This window comes from Leptopilina boulardi, unplaced genomic scaffold, assembly GCF_019393585.1.
Source record: "Leptopilina boulardi isolate dan_hultmark-lab unplaced genomic scaffold, ZJU_Lbou_2.1 LbouV2_121, whole genome shotgun sequence".
In the NCBI taxonomy this organism is placed as follows: Eukaryota; Metazoa; Arthropoda; class Insecta; order Hymenoptera; family Figitidae; genus Leptopilina; species Leptopilina boulardi.
In genome coordinates this window covers 3,406,544-3,423,352 of record NW_026137665.1, presented here as the reverse complement: position 1 = coordinate 3,423,352, position 16,809 = coordinate 3,406,544, and the positions used below count along the sequence as shown (strand labels likewise).

The window sequence follows — 16,809 nt, the reverse complement described above, 5'->3', positions numbered from 1 at the left end:
AATAAAAATTCGTACAAATTTGAAATTTGGCGAATTGAAATTTCTGTCATTTAAAAATTTGAATCACATAAAATTCAAATTGAATGAGATTTCTATTAAATTAAAATTCGTTTTAATTAAATTTTTTTTTTTTTTTTAATAAAAAGTCATTCATTGAAAATGAGTGTAAAATAAAAATTGTGCCAAATTAAAATTCGATAGCTAAAAATTTTTATAAAAAAAGAATATCTGTCAAATTTTAATTCGAAAATTGATAATTCGTTGGAAAAATAATTATTTCCATATAATAAATAAATAAAAAATGGTAATTATTGAATAATTTCATTATCAGCTAAATGTATTTAAAAGTTTTTTTTTTTTGGGGGGGGGAATATGAATCAAGATTTATATTGTCGAGTGTTCTGTATAATTCTGAGCGATTCGACATGATTCTCAAATTAACAATTGCTCAGCTTTCTTAAATAATGGTTCAATTAATTTCTTTTGCGCCGCTCCCCCAAATATTTTTCCCCTCTCTTTCACTCTTTCTTTTCTGTTCTTTACAGTCTGCGGAAAGAGGACTCGTTATGATCGTACCTTTTATAATTAGAATTACTGATTGGTCGGGGAGAAAAATGAACGACTGTAGTTGTTGTCAAGGGTGAAAATGTTGAATTTAGAGAGGCGAACAAGCAAAGTGTTTCAAGTTTTTTTTTTTTTTTTTTTTTTTTAAATAAAAGTTTTGTTTTATATATTAAATGAATTCTCTTCAAACATAATAATAATAATTTAGAAAAAAAAAATTAAATTAAAATTTCAACGTAATATTTACTTGACGAGAATTTTTAAATATAACAATTTAAAACTTACGCTTTTTAAAGATGAAAAGTAACCAAAACGTTCTTGATTTGATACATGCTCGGATGGGGAGTCCTGTAAAAATGTATTATCAGATCTGTTTTTGCGAGATATTTAGAACAAGTGATATATGTAAATTTATTGTAGGAAGTGGAAATTTAATTTTTAGATGATATGCAAAAAGGGGTTGAGAATACAGTTGTTCGTGATAAAGAAAAGGGGTACCTATCTGTGGTCGGAGTTCTTAAAGTGTGATCAAGGGATTATTATACATGTCAAAAGATATAAGAGTTACTTTAAAATTATATTCAAGATATTTTCAATTATTATTTTAATGACACTTTAAAAATATTATTTTAAAATTATTACATTAAATGTGAATAATTTATTTCAATAATTGAATTTCAAAATATTTTTAAATATAATTCGAAATATTTATTCTAGAGAAACATAATTTTCTTTTATTTTTTTAATTTAATTTTCGAATCAAGATAATATTTTGATAATTTGGATTTTTAATGAACCAACAATTTTGTTTTTGTGATGAAATGAAAAAAAAATAAAAAAAAAAAAAGTTGGCAAAATTGTACCAAACTTATTCCGTTAATTTGATGTTGTTTAATTAAAAAAGAAATATAATTATCACCTGATGATTTTGCTGTTGTTGAAGATAAAGCGTGTGTTGCTGCATAAATGATTGTAATTGTGTGGGACTAAAAATGTGTTGTTGAAGAAGTTGTTGCATTTGATGCAGACCACTCGCAGGATTTAACATCATCTGCGAAGGTGTTTGCGAGGGTGGTGGTCCCCCCGGCGGGCCTCCTATGATTAAATATAATTATATTAAGAATATATATAATATTAAAAAAATATAAATTTCATTAAATTAAAAAAAAAAATTTCTTGTACAGGTTTTCGTACCTGAAAAACCAACAGAAAGAAATATTTAAATTTACGTTTAGGAAATTAAAATATGAATAATAATATCCGCTAGAAGAACAGAGACCAATTTTCAAAAAAAATTTAAACTTACAAAAAATTTTTTATTTATAATATTTTGCAGTGGTTTTTTTTGTGAGTTTTATATTTTTTTTCTTGGAAATTGGTATCTGCTCTTCCAGCGGATATTACACTATAAATAATTAAGGAGGTTCAACCCATTAACATAATCTCAAATTAAAAAATAGTTTTTAACAGAACTAAAAATATATTTAAAATTTATTACACCCAAATTCGTTAAATCCAATTGTACAATTTTGAAAAAAAATATTTTAAATTAAAATTTGTTTTTAAATAATAATTAATAAACGTTTTGTATTTTTTCTTAAAAGTTAGTGAACAATTCTAATTTTTATCCAATTTTGATAAAAAATGGCTCATTTTTCTCTTTGAAAGATTCTTTATAATTTTGCTTTTGTGTTTTTAATAAATATTGGTTTGTTTAAAAAATATAAAAAATAAAAATTTTATTTGTTTATAAACTTTTGAACAAAATATTTTTAATGGGTTGAACCTCTTTAAAAAAAAAATTAGTTACCTGGCTATTATTAAATAAATATTTATTTGAACCAAATAATTTTTATTTGAATCAAATAAATTATATTTTAATCAATAATTTCTATATTTAAAAGAATTAAGGGTTCTTAGCCCATTCTAACATAACCTCAAACTAAAAATGTTTTTAACTTTTTTAACTAGAAATAAAATTAATTTTATAAAATTTTAAAAGATTCAGTTGTACAATTTTCAAATTAAATTATTTTACGTAAAAATTTATTGTTAAATAATAATTATATTTTTTGTTTTAATTTGGTAAACATAATATAGTAATTTTTATTCAATTTTTACTATCAATAGCTAATTTTGCTCTTATTTTTAAAGGATTTTCTAGAATTCTGTTCGTTGAATTTTATTAACAATATTTTGTTCAAAATTTTAAGAAAGATTTTTATATTTTTTAAATAAACAATTATTAAACAAAAACGCAAAATCAGAATTTGAGAGAATCTCTCGAAGAGAAAAAGTAGCTATTTATAAAAATTTAAAAAGAAAATTACAATTGTTACATAACTTTTAAGAAAAAACAAAAAATGTTAAATAATTATTATTTGCCGATAAATTTTGACTGAAAATATATTTTTTTTGTTAAAAATTGTACAACTAAATCTTTTAAAATTTGCTGTAATAAATTTTAAATATTTTTTTTTGTGTGAAAAATCATTTTTTAGTTTAGTTATTGGTTTCCATTGTCTTTACTCGCCTTTTGTCATAATTCTCGTCAACTACCGCACCCTGCTCTAGTGAAAATTTAGTGACTTTATAGTACATTTTAATTTTAATAATATAAAGTCACTAAATTTTCACTAGAGCAGGGTGCGGTAGTTGACGAGATTTATGACAAATGTCGAGTGGGGGCAATATGGATACCAACTGTTTGAGGTTATGTTACAGGGCTATAAGTACCGTAAGTACCCTTAAAACCGAATATTAATTTAAATCGATTACTTCATTCAGAGAAAAGATTTCTTTAATTTAAAGAAACCAATTTCTTTGACTTGTTTTCTTTCATTTAAAATAAAATTTTCTTTGAAACAAAAAATGTTTTTTAGTTTCAAAGAAATTTTTTTTTGAATGAAAAAAATTTGTACATTAAATCAAAGAAATTTTAACATTGATATTTGGGTAAAAGAAACATTTATTTGAATTAAATAAAAAATTTCTTTGAAACGAAGATAGTATTTTTTTTTGAATCAATGATAATTTGTTTGAAATAAATAAATTTTTTTTACATTAAAGAAAACCCAGATAGCACAAAAATTTGCCACAGTTTTGCAGCAAGTTGGCAATGCAAACTTGCAATTTGGCATTGCCAACTTGCTGCAAAATTGTGGCAAATTGTTGTGCTATCTGAGAAGTTTGTTGGAGAAGAAGAAAAAATTGATTTCTTTGAATCAAAGAAATCTTTTTTCTCGGTGTTAAATCAAATAATTTTTTTTTCTGTTCATTTTAATATTTTAATTTCTTAAATGTAAATTAAATATTTTTTCTCGAGCTCTACATTTTTCTATTTATTTGTCAACAATATTTAGAAAAAATAATTTTCATTTTTTAATTTTTGAAAAATTGAAATAAAATTACCTGGCGGTAGACCCTGTGTGGGGTTCGGTGGTGAACCCCTCTGCGGGGCTTGAGGACTCTGATGTGGACTTGGTTGTGAACCTGGTCCTACTGAACTTGGTTGTTGTGGTTGCTGTGTGATGATCGGTTGCTTTTGTTGGGTCATGGGTGCTGTTGTTATTGTGTGCCCAGCAGGACTGAGCTTTCCATTGCTTTGATATTCGATTGTGAGGTCTTGCTGATCACTTTCGGGTCCACTTGGTCCTCTTTCTCTACTCCGAGGTGGTCTTTCTCTTTCACGACTTTCCCTTGCTGCTTCTCTAGACTGTTGTTGTTTTAATGCCGCGAATAGTGAATTTGCCTGTAATTCAAAAAGAAAAAAATAAAACAACTATAATGAAAAATTCTCTATATATTAAAAAAGAAAAATCAAATATTTCAGTTTATTTGAATAATCAACTCTGTTATCTTTGGATATATGAATAAGCATATTTTTCATGTTTAGAAAAGCAAAAAAGAATTCTTAATTTAAAAAAAAAAATTAATTTTTGATATTTATTCTTTTTAAGTTTCAGTATATGTATTGTACTTTGAACAATATTGATCTTATTCTAATGGTATTCAAGAATAAGCTAGCACAACATACGTTCTTCTCTATTTCAACTTTGGCAGTTACGCTTCCAAAATTGAAGAGAGGAAAACTCCCTGTTGTCTGAATGACGTCGACTCGTCTCACCGAGTGTTTACATGGCGGGATTTGTTTTATTAAGTTCTATCATCAACCAGATTGTAGAGTGTATAAGCGAAACTGAATAAACCCGCGCGCACCCTTCCTTCCTTCCTTCATTTTCTTGACTCTTTATATACCGCGCCTCTTTTGCCTCAAGGAAACAGGCGTTCAACGTCAAAATGAGTTTTTCGGAAACGTTAGCGGTGAACCATTATTTTCATTTAACTAAAAAGTAAAAGCAAAAAAAAAAAAAAAGATAAAAAAAGTTCATTTGACAAAAGTTTTTTTTTGGAAAAAAAAAACTGGAGAATAAATTTAATAAATACGATTTGAATGTGGTTTTGGCGGGAAGGGGGTTAACAAAAAAAAGAAAGAAAAGACCCATTGGTACGTGTAAAAGCCCCATGTGTCTTTTGCGAATCCTGTACGCTCAGTCGTATGCTAATCTTATTTGTGTACGATTACGTATGTTTATAACATGCAAAGAAATTCTCGGGGCGCGTTATCAGTGTTTAGTCAGGAGTCAGGTGGCGTCGTTTCGCCTGCAGTGTGTCGACCAAGTAAAATAAAAAGTGGGAATGGTACAAAGGGAGACGGTAGTGTGCTTTAAAACACAAAGGTTCCCAATACTCCTTCTATATAGTTGATTTCTTTCCTTTATATATACATTTTCCTCTCAGAGAGGGTGCGTGGTGGTTTTTTTTTTTTGACGAATCTTTCATTCATCAAAAATATTTCCTTCTAGATTAATAATATATTTCTCTTTTTCATTATAATATTTCAATAAAATTTTTCTTGTTTTTCAATTCGATAATAATCAACTTAAACTTTTTTTGAGCCCGTGTAGAAATGTCCCTAAGCTTCCCAACGTGATAATGGATTCCGACTAAAACCACGCTAGAAAATCTAGCCTAGAAAAGTCGTACTCGAACCTGATTAGATTCTTGTGAGAAATTCAGACTAGAAATATCTGCTGAGATCCCGTTTGAATTCAAGAAAGGCAATTCAAACTAGAAAAATCTGATTAAGCCCTTACTAAATTCTAGCCAGAAATACCTCGAATCGGACTTAGATTATTTTTCAATGTTTTCTTTATTTAAAATATGAATTTAATTATGTTCAATAAGGGACACAAATATTTTTAAAATGTTCGTTTTAGAAATAATAATAAAAAGAATAAATATTAATAATAATAAATTATAATAATAAAAATTATTAAATAAATTAAATTTATTATTAAATACCACCGAGTGATAGAATCAAAATAATATTATTAATAAATTACATTATTATATATAGTTTCACTTTTTATTTGAATTTAAAAATAATATTTAAATTTAAATCGAAAATATCGAAATCGATGTATCGAAGTTTTCAATATATCGATGTTCCATCGTCGAGAATGATGACATGAATGGTGCAAGTGCACATGTCATTTTGTGTGAACCTGAATTTTATTATTCTTTTGTTAATTAATAATGGAAAATAATGAGAGGACAAAAAAGCAATCGCGAATGCGTAGCAAACAATATCTTGAGGTGAAATCCGTACGCGTTGAATTAAATAGAATGCAATATGTTCAAGAGCAAGTTATGGATATTGACAATTTAGATAACTAAAATCACTTATCTTCTTTATCAGAAGGTAAATATTAACATAATATTATCAATTTAAGAATATTTAATATTAAGCCAACAAACATGAAACATGTACTTAGAATATTAAAAGTAAAAAATATATTGATTGGTTTTCTAACCTCAAATTTTGTCTTTATGTTAATATCATTATTGCAAATTTTTAATTTTTACTATAATTATTCCAATTTCTTCAGGTAATATTATGATTTCTAACTTTTTTATTTATAATTCTGGTTAAAATTTGTGTTAGTACTGTTTGGAGGTTAGGAAGTTCAATTAAACTTCACGGCTGTAATAAATAGCATAACGGGCGTTTTTAACTCTACAATTTCAAAAACACACACGGAAGAAAGGACGTTGGATCTTTATATAAATATGTTTTTTGGATTTATTAAATATTTATTAATTTTTATTTAATAATAATCGATTAAAGGGAGCTAATAGGGTTCTAGCGAGAACCCTTTACTCCTGGTAGGGAAATCGCAGGGATATCCCTGCTAGATCCCTACCAACATTCCTCGCTGGCGTCGATCGTGACGAAAAATGCCGGGTCCCGCCTAGAGTTTCCCTTCCGGAACCCATCTGGCAAAAGGGACGCACAGCGAGGTCCTTATTAAAATCTAACTCAAATTTCTGCACGGGAGATTAACTTTACAATACACAAAATCACGACCAAATAGTAATCACCGAATCTGTAAAAATGCTTCAAAATCCGACTAAAACTCACTTGCCTTCAAATACATTAGTTTGGTCTTCTATTCTCCATGCCGGAAAGGCAGCATTTATTTAGCGAAAGTATCAGTTAAGATTTACGATTTAGTTTTCTAAGACTTATTTTCTCTTGTAGGATAAAAAAATTATGAACTATTAATAACAATTTTGATTTCACATTTTTCAAATATCACAATCAATTTATAAAAGAGTACCAAAAATATTATTTTTTATTCTGAGAATTTGAAAAGCTCTTGTCAGATACTCTATATTGTAGACACACACTTTATTCTTCTTTGTAATTTTTTCTTTTTTTACACAACTTGGGAATGAAATTGAGAAAGGGTGGTTGACCGTCATAGGTCTGAATTCTTTTAATTCGCTAATTAATACCGTTGGGGGGGGAAGGGTATTCTCTCTTTCTGTTAATGAAGAAACCGCGATTTTTTTTTTTTTTGAGCCGCGGCGACCTCTTCTTAGTCAGTCTCCCGAAGGAGTAGATTTCAACTTGTGAGTCGCAAGTTGTTGAAGAACCATCGAGTATATAGATAAGAGAGAAAAGGGACAAGGAAATGGGAAGCAAAAGTGAAGTCTCCTAAGACTCCTTTTTAAGAAAAGGTTAAATAAAGGCCGGGGTGCGGCCTGTTGTTGGCTGTTCAGATTTCTTCAGCCCCATCTTATTTGAATCCTGAAGACTCCTTCGGGGTGCCCCGCCGCAAACTAGCAAAAGCTTCATATCTTTTATATATTAAAATTCTCACTCTCTCTCTCTCTCGATTCTCTCCCGCTGTTTACTGTATGGATTTACCCCTGCCTTAAAGTTCCTTATACTTTTTGCTTCTTTGAAATTTCTTATTTTCTGTCTCTTCTTCCAAACATTTATATAATTTCAATTTTTCTCTTTGGCAATTTCTTTCTATAATAAAAATAAAGTTTTTTATGTATGAAAATGAAAACATATTATACCATTAGGTTTCGATTGCTTTACAATAATTTAATTTTATGGATACATGCATCTGCCGCATATATACAGAGATTTCAATGGTAGATTCCGCGCACAATGCAATGCTTGTATTTCCATTGAATCCGTACATGGTAGATTATTCAAGAGTCCAGTGTCCCGTGTACGAAACCTGAATTCGGCACTCGCATTGACCAATGTCGACTATCACCGTAATTGTTTACTCAGTATACGTTTTTCGTTTGCTCCATCAACAGTCCGTTAATTCTGATACGTTTAGCTGATATCGATGTGTCACATATGTATCCAACCTTTCTCTCTCTCTCACTGTCCCGCATCGAATATGAATGAAAATAAAAGAATGCACTCAATGCCAGGCAAGATATATAAACGGCGAATGTCAGCTCGTGTAATTAGTCCCTCTCTCTCTCTCTCTTTGAACGTCATCGATTTAATATTCGTTTAATTTTTCATCAACATAAATAGAATGGTAATTGATACACTGAAAATAAATTTATTTCATTCAAATAATCGTGGTTAATTTCTATATAAATTGTCAAATAAATATTTATTTGTACTAATTATTGTTTGAGTCAATTGAATTACGGAGAGAGAGAAGTTGTTGTGTTTAAATAGCCTCTTGTAATACAAATAGCCAGTACTGAAATCAGTTTTTAGGTTATGTTGCCACGTGGAATTCATTTAATACAATTGTCAAATAACCGTTTACATAATTGAAGAAAATAAATTATTTTCTCTGTGTATTAATGAAAATTCTCACTTCTTTATATTTTCAGTCGTATTTAGAATAATAAAAGTCGATTTTACTATAAATGTAGAAATAAAAAAAAAGTGCGAATCAATACTGGGAGGAAAATTGCCGATCCAAACGATTAGATCACTAATGGACCAATCTTGTTCCAATATTGTGAAATTCTAATAGGACCTAAATATTCTGTGAACAATAAATTGGATAACTTTCAACACCGTAGTTCTTTTTTTTTTATTTTTAAGTGTCAAAACTTAAGACCTAATTGCAAAATATTAATCATTTTTGGAGGAAACAATTCTTTCTACTGAACACTAACAAAAAAAAACATTTTAACCTCAAAAATACGTTGTAAAATTTTTGAAATATTTTTCACAAAACATAAATCTCGAGTGAAAATTTAATGGTAATTAACAAAAACACTAGTGAAAAACATTAAAAATAAAAAAACAGAAACCAATGAACAATGCAATATGTAAATAAAGGGTCAACCCAGAATGAAATCTCCAATCGTAAATCTTAAGCTTTTACATGAGAGAGAAAAGGACAAAAGATATTTCTATCCTTTTCTCTCTCATGTAAAAGCTTAAGATTTACGATTGGAGATTTCATTCTGCTTAGGGCCAAACGTGAACTCATGAACAAATCGAACTTTCGATATTTCTTGAGTCAGTGGCGTAGAAACTAAGGGGACAAGGGGGGATATTTTTTTATTTTTAATATTTTTAACGAATATTTGTGAATACTATGGACTTTCTATACGAGATTTGTAAATAAAGTTCAAAAGTATTAATCAATTCATTCTTTTTAAGAAAAAAGTAAGAAACTTTTTAGTAAGAAATAGTATAAGAAATTTTTGAGGTTAAGACGAATTATTTCTTTCTGTATTCAGTAGGAGTAAAAAATTTTCTTTCATTATCTATAAATGTAAAAAACCAGAAAATAATCCAATTGAACGATGGAAAAGTGCGACTATAATTTTTTATAAATTCAATATATCACGAGGGTTTTTTTCCTTTTTTGCTGTGTGAACGCGTCAATAAGGACAGTCGGCATATATTTTCCCTAATTTTGAATTATTCCCGAATTCATTAGCATCTCGTGTCGAATTTTGAATCGCGGATATCACGTAGGAGGGAGATGGAGAATGGTTGAGAGTTTTCAAGGTAATTTGTATTCCACATTTCTCCAGCTGCCGGAGAGAAGGGTGGCAAATAGCGGGTACTACCTCTTTCTCTCTCTCTCTCTCTTTTCCGCATACACGCGCGTAACGCTCAGAATAACGTCTGATTATGCGAGCGCATGACTGAATGTAACGCGATTTAATATTAAAATATTATGACAAACGTCAACAAGAGGCGGGTGGTGCAAAGACACGCTGTTGATTGGCTCACAACTGTGAGAATACGAAACGAGCGACACCTCTCGTTGTATGTTTCATTCTTTTCTCTTTATGTCTCTCTTTTTCTCTCTATATTATGTATATATTGTTCAATGTATGCTTAAAAATTTCATGTTATTTGCGCATACTTTTTCTTTTGTTTTCCAGAAAAAAAAAATTGTGACAAAATTTATTATCAAATATGTAACAATTATTAAAAATTTTTTGTTTGAATGATTTTTCTAAATCTAAATTATAGTCACTTTTGGCTAATTCTGTCTATTCGTTTATTAAATGAATTAGTAATCGTTTTTACTATAATTCTTAGTCAAAAATAACTAATTGATAAGAGAAAAATCGTCTGAATGAAACTGATTTTACTACTTATGTTGCGTCTGACTGAAAACTAACTTCCACCACTAGTTTCATAAATTCATGAAAGTCTGCCTATATTTTTTCATTTAAAACTGAATCTATAAATAAAAAAAATTAAAAGAAATAGAAAAATATTATTGTAACTTATTTTAATTAAAGTTACGTGTCTAAATAAATGAAAGAGAATCTGAAAATTTGATTAATATATACTTTATACCAATATGTATATATATATATATATATTTGAGAATATAATTATTTCATTCATTTGAAACAGTGCATCGATTTTAAAATATTTATTACCCTGCGACAAATATGCCAATAAAAATATATGAAAAAGAAATTATCTACAATTTTATTATCGTCTTTTATCTAAATTAGATTTTCAGACGTTTTATAAATTTTTCACTACTCCTGATTGACATATGCGAATAAAATTTAAAAGAAATTCTACTTTACAATTTATTCCTGCACTCTTTTTTTTACCCCATTTTATTTAAATTAATCCAACTTGAGAATTTTTTTTAAATAATTAAACATATTCGAGCTTTAGTCAACATTTTTCCAATCTTCAATTTTGCCTCATCTCTCTCTCTCTTTCTCTCTCTCTAATTTAAGAAAGATTTATTCTCATTAATAAAACCGTTGACAGACGACATGCACTATTTAGACAGAGCAAGACAAGAATTTATTGTACGAAGAGCTTTTATATAACAGACTTTCCCAACGGATCGATTAAAGTTCAATGAACAACTCTATGAGGATTTGAGAGATAAAAACCAACGACGACGACGACGACGCAGACGACAATTGATAATATAATTAAAAAGGAAGTAAAGTCAGAGAGAGAGAGAGAGAAAGTATATATGGCAAATAAGTTGAAATATACGAATTGCATCGGGAGAGTAAAAGAAGAAATTCTCTTGAATGATTTATTTAGTCCAATCGACATGTCGGCTTTATCTATATATACTGGCTCAATATTACCTTCGACCTAAAGCAAACGAAATGTCCATAGTTGAGTGAGTGAATCATACTAATTGATACCCCTATATGGAATAGATTCTATACATTGTCAATTGGAGGCAAAGGGTTCGGGTGCGTTGAAAACGAACCTTGAAAAACGAGTCGACGCGACATGGAACGCGACGACTGCATAGCAGAACGAAACGCGATGAGCTCGAGTTTTTGAGAGTCTGACGAACCAATCACGGGACCATCTATAATGTACACAACCCGTTAACGATGGAAGGCTCAGGCCAGAGACATTCGAATGTCCGCTCGCGCTCATCCCTCTCCTCTCTTTCTCTCTCTCTCTCTCTCTGTCCAATTCCCAGAAACTAGTTTCTGCCTCCACCCTCCCCCCCTGAATGCCTATAGAATCATTAATTCCATTCAATATTGCACACCCCTTTCAGAAAACCTTTCCGAGACCTCGACATTGCCGAGAAAATTCGAAGCGATTGACATATTAATTTCTTTCCGCAAGAGTCCATTTTTTTGTCGCACTTCTTTTATATCGTTCAGAATTTTATAGGTTAAAAAAAAAGGAAGGGGTTCAATGATTATTTCACGAAATTTAAGTTATATAATTTTTAATACATCGAAATTTTTATTTACATTTCGAAATATCAGTAATTAAATATATTAATGGGCCAGTCCAAGTCAATTAAGTCACCACTTTGCCCAGGAGCTTGACATTCCGAATTTTGGGGGTCAATTGCGTATAACTTTTTTGCGGATTCCACATTTCACATTCCGTATTCAGGATTTCATATTCCAGGTCTCACACGGAAAGAAAAGGAATGGTTGAGCCAACCATAGGTATTGATAAATACGTCCCATCAATATTATATGGTTACCACAACCATATCTTTAGTTGATACAACCATAGTATGGTTGGCCTAACCAAAGGTTAGGTTGTCACATCAAAATGACGAAAAATTGCAAATTTGATGTGTCAACCTGACCTTTGGTTGCGCCAACCATACTATGGTTGTATCAACTAAAGATATGGTTGTGGTAACCATATAATATTGATGGGACGTATTTATCAATATCTATGGTTGGCCCAACCATTCCTTTTTCTCCGTGCACTTTCAAAATTCCGTATTTCAGATTCCACATTCCGAATCCCACTTTTAACATTCTGGATTCCATATTCCGTTCAACACATTCTGGATCCCACTTTTCACATTCTACATTCTGGATTCCACTTTTGAAATTCTGTATTCCGAATCCTATATTTCACATTCCGTATTCCACTTTCAACATTTTGTATTCCGGATTCCACTTTGAGAATGTGGGATGTGTAATCCGGCATTTTAAAAGTGGAATCCGAAATGTAAAAATCCAGAATATAAAAAGTGGAATCCGGAATGTAGAATCCTAAATACGGAATGTGGAATCCCGAATAGGGAAATTTGACAGTGGGATCTGGAATGTGGAATCTGAAATACGGAATTTTGAAAGTGGGATCTGGTATATGGAATACAGAATGTGAGCTCCGGAAAAAGTTACGTAATTGACCCTCTGTATTTTGGTTTTCACATTCCGAATTCCACATTCCGTATACTGCTTTTTACTTTCCAAATTCCACATTCCTCTTTTCGGCTTCCACATGCCGAATTCCTCATTCCGTAATATACTTTTCATCATCCGAATTTTGCATTCCACTTCTGCATTCCGATTTCCACATTGCGTATTCTACTTTTTACTTTCCGAATTCCGCATTTCACTTTTTACTTTCCTCATTCCGTATTCTACTTTTCACTTTCAAAATTCCGCATTCTACTTTCTAAATTCCGTATTCTGATTTTCACTTTCCGAATTCCGCATTCCACCTTCTATATTCCAGTTCATATTTTCCGCATTCCGTAATTTATTCTTCGCCTTAACTTTTTACATTGCAAATTCCTTTTTACATTTTCCAAATTCTTGATGCTATACTTTCACTTTCTAAATTCAAAATTCGAGGTAAAACTTTATTTAATAGAAAGGTATAAATGAAAGATGGAAGTGGAATGCGGAAAGTGGACTGTGGAATATGTAATACGAAAAGTAGAATGCGGAATTCGGAAAGTTGAATGCAAAAGCTGGAATGCGGACAGTGGAATATGAAAAGTGGAATCCGGAATAGTTACGTTTTCGAGCCCCAGAGTAGGTTATGATTTAAAAATTTTGTTATAAGTGGAAAATTTTTGTTGAAACAATACCTTTGGAATGACATGTGACGAAAATTCTATATACTGCATATTGTAATAATTTTAAATAGAATACCCTGGTTTTCCCAGTTTCCGTCCACTTTAATTTTGAAGATAACATTTATAAAAAAATTATTTTCTTTTAATTTGTTTACTGATTCAACAAATAAGTCCGTTGTATGCCAAAAAGAATAAAATATTGTTGAAAAAAACCCGCATGTAGAAATTTTCCTTCCAGGGCCCCGGCAGGGAATCATAATCTGGCCCCAATCAGGGACAGATCAGGACCAGATTAGGGCCACGAGAAAATGTGGATTTTCTAATCAGAGCCGTACATCAGGCCCGGCGTTGCATTAAAATCCGATCATGCCCCGAACCGAGCCATGGCAAAATTTCTACACGGGAAATTTAAATTATTATACGAGATATTTGTAAAAATGGACGGCTACTGGAACATAGACGTTAACTACAACAACGACGGTATAAGTAAGAAATATAAAATTAAAATAACTTTCGATTATTTAAAATAAAAATAATCTTACAATCGTAAGTATAGTAGTAACACAGAAAATTAAAAGGCATTAAAATAAGCTGCAACGCTTCTTATTTTAATCCAATTTTGCTTATTTTAATCCATTTTGGTATTATTATTTCCAATTTTGCTTATTTTAATCCATTTTGGTATTAAAATAAGCAAAATTGGATTAAAATAAGAAGCGTTGCAGCTTATTTTAATGCCTTTTAATTTTCTGTGAATAGTAGTAGTACTAAGTAGGACACTACTTAGTTTCTCTAGTAAGAACCACAGCAGAAATAGGGAAATCTGGTTATTATTTTAAACAACATAAATTTTGACTCATTAACTCAGTTTGATACTAAACTTATAATTACAAAAATAAAACAAACGAATTATTATTTAAAAAAAAAACTTAACTTTTTTCGTCTATGATGCAAAGTCAATAAGAATTTGAAAAAAGCATAAAAGTCTCGAGAGTTGAAGCACAGATCAATGACATTAGATATTATGCAAGGTAAACGTTACGAACGCGAAATTCTCTTGGATATATAGTGATGTCTGTGTGTTTGTATGTGTGTATAAGAATATAGAGGTGGGATTGTCGCAGCTGGATAGGCGAACGGGTTGTCCAGGACACTGGAAGAGGCAAAGTGGCAATGGAGAGAGAGAGAGAGAGAGAGAGAGAGAGAGAGTGGGTGGCATCGAACAATTCTAACAGTGAAGAGAATAGAGGAGGGTGCATCGGAGAGAGTAATTTTGGCATTCCTGCGGGTTTGCATACACCCCTTGGTTCAACGATTTCGGGGACACGACACTATACACTAACGGGTATGCAAATGCCCTATTCGTGAACGATACATGTCAATACATCCGGATCTGACACAAAAACCTGTCACTCCTCTTCTTTTTTCTCCTTTATACTCTTGTCTTTTCACTCGTAATTTCAAACTGCTATTCATGAGGGTGATTCTCTAATCAATTCTCTCTCTCTCTCTTTCTCTCTTTGACAAAAAAAACCAGCACAAATACAGCTAAATGAATCGTGTTCAAAAATTAATTAATAAAAAATAGTCATTTCTAAAATCCATTAATATACACTATATTAATATGATTGGTATCATTTTGGAAGGCAACGTATTTTGATTCGATATAAGGTAACAAATTAATCCACATATTGGGATTATTTTTTTAGAAATATGAAAAATAAGTCAACTGTTTTAACTATATTTACACCCAGGAAAAAGATACCAATGATAATGCCCACAACTAGGATAAAATTTGTTGCAATTAATTTTTATACCGATTTTGGGGTAAAAATTCTACTTTTTTCAGATGTGTTGTGTAAAAGAAAACAAAAAAACTTAATTTACCCCCATTTTAAAGTAATAAAGTACTTTTCCAAATGTTCACATACATAGGTGATATAAAAATTATATAACCTCTAAATTTTAAACTCACCGGAGATTTGAGATCACTTTCTTCAAAATGATGTGACCAAAATTTCATAGAATGCTTTATACTGATTATTTTTAAAGCAATTTTCCAGGAGTTCAATTGATACACTTTTTTAAAATTATCAAATGTATTTTTTACATTTACTACAAGTTGTTTTAAACTTCGGAAATTTATGAAAAATTACGTTTAAATTTATCACTATGATTCTGTGGTAGCCTCTGAAAGAACTCTTAATTCTGCAGGAAAATTTGTAGATGGCTTCGTTTTCGGTATTAACGGTTCTCAAGTTTTCACCAATCTAATTACAATTGCGCCAACCGCGGGAAATTGTGGTATTAAACTCTGTATTCTGTAAACACGTGATTTTAATACCGAGGTTTCCCTCTAGAGGCGCAAGTGTAATTAGATTGGTGAAAACTTGAGAACTGTGAATACCGAAAACGGGGCTACATTCCGTTAGAGCCGACCATAGGTGATATGTCTCCTTCCCGTGTAGAAATTGCCCTACCAGGGCCCTAGTAGGGAATGAAACGCCACACCTGATCAGGGCCAAATCAGGGCGACCGGAAAATTTTGATTTCCTAATCAGGCACGGCGTTTCATTCCCTAATAGGGCAGCCTGGTTCGGCCCATATATCTGGGCCCTAGCAAAATTTCTGCACGGGTTATACTACTTCGTGGTGATACGAATAGTTATCCAAATCTAGTTACATTTTTCAACACCAGATGGCATTGAAACATTGCACACTTGATAAATATTTTTCATTCGTTGTCAATTAATGCAATTAATAATTTCCTGTCACACAATATCTATTAATAGCCAGATGACATTTGTAAACAAACAGGGTTAGGAAGCAAGAATCCAAAATAAGTTCAAGTCCAAAGCAAAGTTGGGTAGGATTGAAATTTTGTCCAACAATAATTTTCGGAAAGTGTATTTAACTGTTTAGGCTGTGTTTACAATACAATATATTTAATATATGGAAGGTTGCCATTGACCTCCACTCGTCTTTTGTTATAATTCTTGTCAACTATCGCACCCTGCTCTAGTGAAAATTTAGTGATTTCATAGTAACTTTTAATGTTAACAATAAAGTCAGTAAATTTTCACCAGAG

At 30.7% G+C, this 16,809-nt stretch overlaps 1 protein-coding gene across 10 annotated transcripts in view; it reads right to left on the bottom strand.

The window, feature by feature from the left end:
- Positions 1-16,809, bottom strand: part of LOC127285903 (forkhead box protein P1) — a 426,402-nt gene that overhangs the window by 42,693 nt on the left and 366,900 nt on the right. For all 10 annotated transcript variants that reach the window (XM_051312187.1, XM_051312131.1, XM_051312122.1 and 7 more), the window contains 3 exons: positions 3,976-4,315; positions 1,484-1,659; positions 850-912 (listed from right to left, as the gene is read on the bottom strand). In XM_051312187.1, coding sequence (XP_051168144.1) covers positions 850-912; positions 1,484-1,659; positions 3,976-4,315 — 579 coding nt within the window. The remainder of the gene's footprint in view (positions 1-849; positions 913-1,483; positions 1,660-3,975; positions 4,316-16,809) is intronic.